We start from the raw sequence: 11,157 nt of genomic DNA on the forward strand, positions 1-11,157 counted from the left end.
ATATATATATATATATATATATATATATATATATATAGTGTAGTGATACGCTGCTCACCTCTTGGGTGAGCTTTCGTGAGCGACAGCCCATGTGGCTGTGTACACTTGGAATTTGTTTATTTTTTTTTAAATTTTTTAACTTCATGTGTGGCCTGTGATATATTAAAGGCTACTAGCCTGGAATTTGTGTTTTGATTTTTTTAAATTGAATAATTTTGTGTGTGTGGGCCTGCGATTTAATTGAAAATTAAATTTCCATCTTTTTTCCAAATATTTCCAGGTGAATATCGTACATCATTCTCCGACCAACTGAAACAGAAAATCACCCCAGATCTACGTAGATTCACCGAACTGCCTGCACAATAGTCCTAGCGTGGCCAAAGAAAGTGAAAGTTTGAAAAAGGGCGAAGAATAACGAAGCACGGTTGTGTGTTTACCCGAAAAACTCTTCTATTATACAACTAGAGTTTACAATCTTTATATAGAGAAACCTATGTTACAAACCTAGATACCACAATCTTAAGAGATATAACAAACTCCTAATAAATAGGATCAATTGTTATCTACCGATAAGACTAAATCTAATCCTAACAAACAACTAAAAAATACACACGCTAACACCCCCCTCAAGCTGGACTGTACAGGTTGTACATTCCAAGCTTGGTTACAAATTTTTGGAACGTTGGCTTGAACAAAGCTTTTGTTAAGATGTCAGCCGTCTGTTCTTTGGTGGGGATCTGTCAACCTCTACGTGCTTAATCTTGTCATGGTGAACTGGATTGTGGATGATGGAGATTGTTGCATTGTTTTCGCAGAATTCTCGAATTGGTCCTATAGCCTCCAGCTCAAGTTCTTTCAAGAACATTTTTATCCATAAGCCTTCGCATGTTCCAAGAGCCACTGCCCGTAGTTCGGCCTCAGCACTACTTCTAGCTACAAAGTTTTGTTTCTTACTACGCCACGTAACCAGATTCCCCCATACAAAAAAACAATATCCAGATGTAGATCGTCGATCTATTGGAGATCCAGCATAATCAGCATCAACAAACATCTGTATATCTCTGCTTTCGGCCCTTCGAAATAAAAGGCCTCTTCCCGGATTCCCTTTTATGTACCTAAGAATTCTGTAGAGGGCCCTCATATGAGTTTCTGAAGGAGAGTGCATAAACTGACTTACACAACTAACTGCAAACCCAATATCCGGGCGTGTATGTGAGAGATGAATCAGCTTGCCCGCTAGCCGTTGATAACTGCCCTTGTCAACCTGTTTGTCATCTGAGTCAATCACCAGTTTCAGATTTGCGTCCATGGGAGTATCAGCTGGTTTTGAGCCTAACATGCCAGTTTCTTTCAATAGGTCGAGAGTGTATTTACTTTGAGACACTGAGATGGAGTCTTTGTTCCTAGCAATCTCCATTCCAAGAAAAAATTTGAGATTACCGAGGTCCTTCATATCAAATTCCCTTGCTAATTCAGCTTTAATTCTCTGCATCTCGAATTTGTCATCACCAGTTAGAACAATATCATCGACATAGACTATTAAAATAGTAATACCGGTTGACTGTCGTTTGTAGAACATCGTGTGATCAACTTGAGCCTGCTTGAAACCTTGGCTTTGGACAAATTTCATAAATCTCCCAAACCAAGCTCTTGGCGATTGCTTGAGTCCGTATAAGGACTTCTTCAACCTACACGAATTACCTTGGTTGTGGTTGGTGTTGAACCCAGGAGGTAGATCCATGTAAACTTCTTCTTCTAATTCCCCATTTAAAAATGCGTTTTTCACATCAAGTTGTAGAAGTGGCCAATCAAGATTAACTGCGAGAGACGAGAATACGTATGGAATTTATTTTTGCCACCGGAGCAAAGGTTTCTTGGAAGTCGATACCTTGGGTTTGAGTATATCCCTTTGCGACGAGTCTTGCTTTGTGTCGCTCAATAGTTCCCTCTGAATTGTATTTGATGGTAAATACCCATTTGCAGCCTACTGATTTTTTATCTTGTGGTTTCTGAACAATTGTCCAAGTTTCATTCTTCTCAAGAGCTTCCATTTCATTTAAAATAGCTTGTTTCCACCTGTTATCACACCATGCTTCCTCAAAGTTCTTTGGAATTTCTGTGTTGGCTAGTTGAGATACAAAGACCTGCATAGCTTGAGACAAGTGTGCATACCCGAGAAAATCTGAAATGGGATGGTTAGTGCAAGCACGTTTTCCTTTCCGTAATGTTATAGGAATGTCAATTTCAAAGAGTGTTAGATCCTTACCAGGGACCGGGAGTTGTGCTTGGTCATGAGAGGTGTGGGGTACTTCTATTTGCTGCAGGTTTTTTCTTCTCTCGTAACACCTGTCATATGGCTGTATTTTTGTAGTGCTAATTGGATTTGGAGGAAGCTTTTTGGAGATTTTAGGGGTTTGATTTGGTGGGATTTGGGTAATATTTGGTGGATGTGGTGCTGATATACTAGGATCAGGAGTATCTGTCAGTAGAAACTCCCAATCCACTGTTGGAGGGTGATTTGAATCCCAGAAAATGTCATGATCTGTTGCTGCATTTTCCCAGAAATTTGCGCCACTCACTATTCCCCCCTGAAGCTGATTTATGGGATAAAATGCTTGATTTTCAAAGAATGTGACATTGTGTGAGATCAAATATTTTTTTGTAGACGGACAAAACACACGATATCCCTTTTTTGTGGAAGAGTATCCTAGAAAAATAAAAGGTAAAGCCCTGGGGTCAAGTTTGCTCTTAGTGGGACAGGTATTGTGGATAAATGCCTTACACCCAAATACTCTAAGGTCTAGTTCTGAATATATACGTGAAGTTGGAAAGAATATAAGAAGGGTTGACAAAGGTGTATTGAAACCAAGGACTTTTGATGGTTGGCGATTAATAAGATAGCACGCAGTTAAGATTGCGTCCCCCCAAAAATGTTTAGGAACATTAGCTGTGAATAAAAATGTGCGTGCAACTTCAAGAAAATGATGATTTTTCCGCTCGGAGATTCCATTTTGTTGAGGTGACTCAACACAAGAGCTTTGATGTAATAGAACATTTTTTGTGATAAAAGCATTCATGACAGAGTTGAAATACTCAGTGCCATTGTCAGTGCGAAGAACTTTAATGGTTGTGTTAAATTGATTTTTGACCATGGTATAAAATGAGAAAAAAATGGTTGGAGCTTCCGATTTTTCTTTAAGTAAATAAACCCAAGAGACACGAGAGTGGTCATCAGTAAATGTAATAAACCATCTTTTGTTTGAGTGAGATGCAATCCTCGAAGATCCCCACAAATCGCTATGAATAAGCGAAAAAGGATGTGAGGGCTGGTATGGTTGAGGGGAATAAGGAATTTTTTTGTGTTTTGCAAGTTGACAAATATCACAATCAAATTGTTCATTTTTCAAGAATAATGTAGGAAACAATCTTTGCAAATATTGAAAACTTGGATGACCTAAACGACAGTGAAGGAGCTTTATTTGTTGACGCCAAGAAAGGGTAGAGGAGGATCCAACGGCCGCCAGATGTTTATTTTTAAAAAAATCAACTCGCTGAAAATAGTAGAGACCCGAGCTTTCCTCAGCATTCCCAATCACTCGGCCCGATCTCTGGTCTTGAAAAGAACATCGTGAAGGTGAGAAAATAGCATTACAATTATGATCCATTGTCAGCTTGCTGATGGATAATAAATTACACGAGAAACCAGGTATATAAAGAACCTTTTTCAAGCATAACGAGGGAGCGAGGGAGACTGAACCTGTCCCATGAATGCGCAAGGAAGATCCATCAGCAATCTTAACAGTGCGCAAAAAAATGCTCGGAGAATAAGTAGTAAAAAATTCTTTTCTACCCGTCATATGATCAGAGGCGCCTGAGTCAATTAACCATGGAGCTTTTGATGGGTCAGAAATTGAGTTTAAAGGTTTACCGGTTGAAGCCATAAAAGAGGCAGTATGAGCAGATGAGAAAATTTTGCTTAATTGATCAAGTTGAGCATCAGTGAAGAGGGCAGGAGGCGGTGGAGCTATTGCGGCCTGCGCAGATGTCGTGTGTCACGCCCCGAAACTCGGAGTTGACACCGGCGTCGTTTACAATCACACAATTTAAAACGACAAGCCTTCGTAGCACAGTTTAAACCGAAACCAGTTTAATATCATAATCTCTAATTAAATAACCATTGTCTTTACAATTGCCAAAATAAATAAACGACAGAGTTTTCAAATGCGGAAACGTAATACTGAAATAACTAACTTAAACTAATCAGTTTCTCGATCGTTCACCATCCCCAAAACTGTTCGTTTTCTTCCTCTTCTATCTGTTCTTCGGGCTTATCTGGGGAGGGTCGTAAGGGGAGTGAGTATTTGGGAATACTCAGTAAATGGGGGAAAATCGAGTACAAAATAAAACAACATGCATAATTTCGAAACATAATCATGACTCGCATACATATTTCATAACATGCATAACATTGACACGGCACTGTGACTCATCTACTTTCTACGGTTTACTGACGTCAGTCCCTAATTTTTACTCCTCTAAGGGGGCGAGGCCGTATAGCGGTTATGTCCCCCACCGCGTAAGGGTACGTCGTGGTTGGGATTCCCACCCGTATACAGTCGACTCCTCACAGTGCATTTAAAATCGTATGACGATACAAGAAAGGTAGAAAGAAGATTGTACTCGACTGTTTATTTTTCATTTAAAAAAAAATCGAAACATGCATACTAAATTCCGAAATTTTAAAGTTTGAAAATAAGCCCACTTACAGTATATTTGATGATAAAAACGTTGGTGCTTGTCTTGGAAATAGGATCGCTCCTTGCTCTTACTCCGGACAGAACTTCGCCTTAGTTCTTGGACGACTTTGGGACGATAAATGGGGCAGGGTTTTGCTAGGGAGTGGCTGCTGAATTCGAACTTGCAGCAAGGGAATTTTCGAGATTTTGAGTAGAGGAATGGCTAGGTTTAAGGTAGTATTTATAGTGGAGGATGGTGGGTCTAAACATGGCATGAAGATCCCATAGTCTTGCACTCAATATTCACCCAATTTGCCAAAGAACATCTATTCCAAAATGAGTTTATTTGCTACCAATCTGTGAGATTCATTCCTTTATCCTTTGCCCCTAATATTTTCGAAAATATATGCTAGCTAAGTCAAGGATTTTGTGCACAATTTGATGCTTTGCTTCCTTCTTCCTTGCAAATTTTCCATGCATCCATGCATCTAAATATCTAGACATATATTTCTAGGAGCATTTCGAAAATATTCCCCCAATATTCATGCCCCAAATTCTTTTAATTGCACGATATGCGATCTTGTAAGATTTAACTTCCCAAATTTTCTAAATTGCATGCCTTGGTATAGAATATTATTGACTTGGTCTTGCATTTCCAATTTATTCTCAAAAGCATATCTTATTCAATAAAATCCCAAAAATTTCTATACAATACTTAATTATAAAAATTCTCGGTTCTTACATCCCTCCCTCCTTATGAAAAGTTTCGTCCTCGAAACTTGGGTTGGCTTGGTCTCCAAACAGGTAGGGATATTCCTTTCGCATCCTTCCTTCGAATTCCCAAGTCGCTTCTCGCTCAGTGTGGTTAGACCATTGTACCTTGACGTAGGGAATAATACGTCGCCTAAGGACCTGCTCTTTGGTGTCCACGATTCTGATAGGAACTTCCTCGTATTTCAGTTCTTCTCCCAAGTTTCCTTCCATTATGAGTGGTTCTACTTCCAGAACGTGGCTTGGGTCTGGAACGTACCTCCTTAGTTGAGAAACGTGGAACACGTTGTGGATCCTTGACATGTTTGGTGGCAGTGCCAGCCTGCATGCTAGCGTGCCCACTTTTTCCAAGATTTCAAAGGGTCCAACATAGCGAGGGTTCAGTTTTCCGGCCTTACTGAATCGGACAACTCCTCTCATAGGCGAGACTTTCACATACGCCTTCTCGCCCACGTTGAACTCTACCGGCCTTCTTTTCAGATCTGCCCAGCTCTTTTGTCGGTCCTGAGCTGCTTTGAGTTTCTCTCGGACAATTTTAACCTTGTCTACTGTCATCTGTACTAGCTCGGGTCCCACTATAGCTTTCTCTCCCACTTCATCCCAGTAAAGTGGTGATCGACATTTTCTGCCATACAGGGCTTCGTATGGAGCCATTCCGATGCTGTTGTGATAGCTGTTGTTGTAAGCAAACTCAATTAGGGGTAAATGAGTGCTCCAGTTGCTATTGAATTCCAGAGCGCATGCTCGCAGCATATCCTCTAAAGTTTGTATGGTCCTCTCCGTTTGCCCATCGGTTTGGGGGTGATAGGCAGTACTTAGGGTTACTTTCGTCCCCATGGCCTCTTGAAAGCTCTTCCAAAAGCGCGAGACGAACCTCGGATCTCTATCAGATAAGATGCTCACTGGTACTCCATGAAGTCTGACAATGTTGTCCATGTACAGTGAAGCCAACTTGTCGAGATTGTAATTCATGCGGACGGGTAGGAAGTGTGCAGTCTTGGTGAGTCTGTCCACGATTACCCATATACCGTCGTGGCTTTGCCTAGACTTTGGCAATCCTACCACGAAATCCATGGAGATATGCTCCCATTTCCACTCGGGGATTTCCAAAGGTTGCAGTAATCCTCCAGGTCGCTGATGTTCTGCTTTGACCTGCTGGCATACCTGACATCTAGAGACGAATTCAGCTACATCTCTCTTCATGCCATTCCACCAGAAGCTATTCTTGAGATCCCTGTACATCTTCGTACTGCCTGGATGGACTGAGAATTTTGACTTGTGCGCTTCTGTCATTATCTCTCGGCGAAGGTTATCACTGTCTGGCACACACAGTCTTCCTTTCATCCATAAGATTCCCTTGTCATCAATTTGATGATCCTGAGACTTCCCTTCTCTGACCTGCTCCTTAATTTTAGTCAGTACCGGGTCTTGATCTTGGTTTAACTTGACGGTCTCCTGCAGACATGGCCGGGCCGAGAGGGAAGCTAGAGTCATTTTTCCTGGGCCCTTCCGACTTAGCGCATCAGCCACTTTGTTTGCTTTACCCGGATGGTAACTTATGGTCAAGTCATAATCTTTCAGAAGTTCGATCCATCGCCTTTGCCTCATATTAAGTTCCTTTTGGGTGAACAAGTACTTGAGGCTCTGATGGTCTGTGAAGATTTCACATTTAGCACCATAGAGATAGTGCCTCCAAATCTTTAAGGCGAAGACAACCGCTGCTAGTTCCAGGTCATGAGTAGGATAATTCTGCTCGTGCGGTTTCAACTGTCTAGACGCATAGGCGATCACTCTTCCTTCTTGCATTAGTACGCATCCTAGACCGTCCTTAGAGGCGTCACTGTAAATCGTGAAATCCTTATTCTCTGCGGGCAAGATCAGCACTGGTGTGGACTGCGAGTTTCTCTTTCAGCGTCTGGAAACTTTTCTCGCAATCCTCACTCCAGGTGAATTTTGAATTTTTCTGTGTGAGCTTCGTCAGTGGCACGGCTATCGAGGAGAACCCTTCGACGAATTTTCGGTAATATCCTGCCAATCCAAGAAAGCTTCTGATATCAGTGGCGTTCTTCGGTCTCGGCCACTCTGTAATTGCCTCTACTTTCCTTGGATCCACTGACACTCCTGTTCTCGAGATCACGTGTCCTAGAAATGACACACTTCTTAGCCAGAATTCACACTTGCTAAACTTAGCATAGAGCTTATTCTCTCTTAAGATTTGCAGAGCAAGGTGAAGGTGCTCTTCGTGGCTTGCCTCGTCAGGAGAATAGACGAGAATGTCGTCGATGAATACCACTATGAACTGATCCAGAAATGGCTTGAATACTCTGTTCATAAGGTCCATGAATGCTGCTGGTGCATTGGTCAGACCAAAGGGCATCACTGTGAATTCGTAGTGCCCGTATCTGGTTCGAAAGGCTGTCTTGGGAATATCTTCAGCCCTGACCTTTAACTGATGATAACCGGTCCTCAGGTCCAGTTTAGAAAAGACGGCGGCTCCTTTAAGCTGATCGAACAGATCGTCTATCCGAGGTAGAGGGTACCTGTTCTTGATTGTGATCTTGTTCAATTCCCTGTAGTCGATGCATAATCTCATACTACCGTCCTTCTTCTTTACGAAGAGTACTGGAGCTCCCCACGGGGACACACTTGGTCGAATCTGCCTTTTATCTAGCAATTCTTGGAGTTGTTCCTTCAGCTCCTTGAGTTCGGCTGGTGCCATTCTGTATGGTGCCTTAGAGATTGGTGCCGCACCGGGAACCAGGTTGAGCTCGAACTCCACCTCGCGGTCCGGGACTGTCCCTGAGAGTTCTTCTGGAAAAACATCGGGGAACTCTCTCACTATCGGGATGTCTTCCAGTTTCAGCTCGACTTCTTCTGTTACCTCACTGATCATTGCTAGGTAGATATCTTCTCCGGATTTCATGGCTTTCCAAGCTTGAGAGGCTGACAATAGTGATTTACGTCCCTTGGATTTACCGTGAAACACGACTTCTTCCTGATTTGGGGTTCGGAGTTTGACTTCCTTTCCCTTACAATCTACTACTGCACTGTTTCTCGCTAACCAATCCATCCCTAAGATGATGTCGAAATCGACCATGATCAACTGTATCAAGTCGGCGCTAAAAGTCTGATTATTAATACTGATCTCACAATCTCTGTAAATCTCCTCAGTTTCTATAGCTCTACTCGTGGGTGTGGCTATTCGGAATGGTTCGGTTAGCTTATCAGGCCTACGTCCTAACTTCTTAGCAAATCTCTTAGACATAAAGGAATGGGTAGCACCGCAGTCAAATAATGCATAGGCAGGTACTGATTGAATTAGAATGGTACCTGACACGACTTCAGTTGCGTCATCAGCCTCTTCCTGAGTCATGGCAAAGATCCTAGCATTGGGTTTATCCTCTTTTGGTTTACTAGGGCCTGCTCCCGGATTTGGCCCAGTTCCTCTGTTTGGCCCTGCTGGTCGGTTGGCAGCGGTAGGACATTCTGCAATTCGGTGCCCCGCTTTCCCACATCCAAAACACACACCACTTGCCCTTCGGCATTCCCCCGAGTGCTTGAAGCCACATGTTGAGCATGGCTTGAGTCCTTGGTAGTTATTGGCGGGGAATTTCCCTGAGGGAGGTCCACCTGACTGATTGGGCCTCTTGAACACTGGTTTTCCCTGGGAAGGCTGGCTGACAGGGGGTCGCTTGTTCCTGTTTTCCCCTTCTCTCCGACGAATATCAGCTTCGGCTCGGATAGCCGCACCCATCAAGTCTGAAAAGTTGGTAGGTTGGTAGACTGCCAGAGCGGATTGGATTCTGCTGTTCAACCCCTTCTTAAATCGGTGCAATTTCAGAACTTCATCTGCCATAATTGCAGGAGCATAAGAACCAAGGGCATTGAATTGAGAGGTATATTCCACCACTGACATGTCTGGAGCCTGACTGAAATTCTCAAATTCACTTAGCTTCTGCAGTCTGACTTCTGCCGGGTAGTACTGTTTCAGAAATGTTTCCCGGAAGATTCGCCATGTGATTGGTCCAGCAGCGGTCATGGCTGGCGAGACTGCTTCCCACCATTTAGCTGCCTTGTCTTCCAAGAAGGGCACTACCACGTCCACTTTTAGTGCATCCGGGACTTCCAACAGTCTTAACTGAGTTTCCACACTCTTTAGCCAACTCTGGCTAATTTCCGGGTCAGCAGCGCCACTGAAGGTTGGGCACCTGTTCTTGCGCAGAGACTCGTAATGAAACTTGACCCCATGCTGTGGTGGAGGTGGGGGCTGCTGGTTAGCATTGGGGTTCACTAACCCCTGAAGTGTAGTTGCCACGATCGTGGCTATAGCCATTAGGTCTGCCTGGTTGAGGTTGAACTGGGGTGGAGGCCCGTTGCCTTCTCCATTAGTATTGTCGTTGTTGTTGTTGTTGTTGTTGTTAGCATAACGGGGGTTGCGGTTCTGTCTCGGTGGTCTACCGGCCATTTCCTACAAGTTAAACGCTTCTAAGAATTGGTTGTACAAATCGACAAGATTGAATAGATAAGTTATGCTGGAACAACTGAGTAAATAAACAAACATAACTTGAATGTAGATGCACGACTGAGATAAATAATAATCATACTTTATTAATTTTCGAATTCAAAGAAACAACTGACTGAACAAATTGTACCGAATGGAAATAAGTAATGCTGACTGAAATAAAATAGCAACAATGGAAGGATAAACTCCTAGTAATAAAGAAAGGTAACTAAGATGATCTAATCGTCTATCTCTCCATCCCCTACTGCAGCTATCGGCTCATCTATCTCAATAGGCTCCTCTTCTTCTGGCTCTTCCTCCGGCTCTTCCTCCTGCAGTGCCTCAACCATGAGAGTAAGATTGGCATTCTCTGTACTGAGCTGTGCGTTTGCTGCGTTAAGCTGGGCCACCTGCATCTTCCACTCATGAGCATTTGCCTCTGCCTCGTCCAACAGGTCTACAGTACTCTGGTAGCGTAGCTCGTAACTCTCCTTATTTTCCTTGATCTTATTCCTTAGGGCTTCAGCTTGCTGGACCAGGCGTTGGTTCACATATGCTAGACTGTTCATGGCCTCACAAGAATTTTCTAGCCTTCTCTTACCTCTGGCATTCTGCTGTTTCTCCTCTTCAAGTTCCTTGCGACAGCGATCCGCATCCTCTTGTAGCTTCCCATTTTGATACTTACACTGCTCTATGATGTCCCGTAGGTCCATGTTATCTCCCCTAACTAGTTCCCCCTGATAGATAGACTGATTAAGGCGGACCTGAATCTCTTCTTTCTCGGCGGTCAAGGTTTCGACCTCACCTCTCCTTTCACTTAATCGGGCTCTAAGTCGCCTAATCTGGCGTGACTGGTAGTGAATAGCAAGCTCCTTCAAACGAGGTGCAGCTTGGACACGAGTACGGGGTCGCAGGGGAGTAGATGGAGCCATTTCCTGAAATCAAAAATGGAAATGCTCAGAATCCGAAATAGACAGTATATAACAAGTGAAAATATGCAATACATATGAAATTTTCGAAAAATAAATATATATATATTTTTTTTTTCCAAAAATGGAAAGTTTGGAATTAGACATATGGGTTCGAAGCATATGTCGAGAGGATTCCAGAACAGTTGACGGAATCGAATTTGGAGTTTCCTACGAAAAG

The 11,157-nt window shown here is 43.0% G+C and overlaps 1 protein-coding gene across 1 annotated transcript; it reads right to left on the minus strand.

Annotated features, from left to right (window-relative positions):
* Positions 1–8,170: 8,170 nt before the first annotated feature.
* Positions 8,171–9,972, minus strand: LOC140810213 (uncharacterized). Its single transcript, XM_073168085.1, has 2 exons — positions 8,287–9,972; positions 8,171–8,227 (listed from the first exon to the last, which is right to left on the minus strand). The coding sequence occupies exons 1-2, from the start codon at positions 9,970–9,972 to the stop codon at positions 8,171–8,173; spliced, it is 1,743 nt and encodes a 580-aa protein (XP_073024186.1).
* Between the last annotated feature and the right edge of the window lie 1,185 nt (positions 9,973–11,157).

The sequence above is a fragment of the Primulina eburnea genome, chromosome 13 (genome assembly GCF_022965805.1).
Source record: "Primulina eburnea isolate SZY01 chromosome 13, ASM2296580v1, whole genome shotgun sequence".
NCBI classification, from domain to species: domain Eukaryota; kingdom Viridiplantae; phylum Streptophyta; class Magnoliopsida; order Lamiales; family Gesneriaceae; genus Primulina; species Primulina eburnea.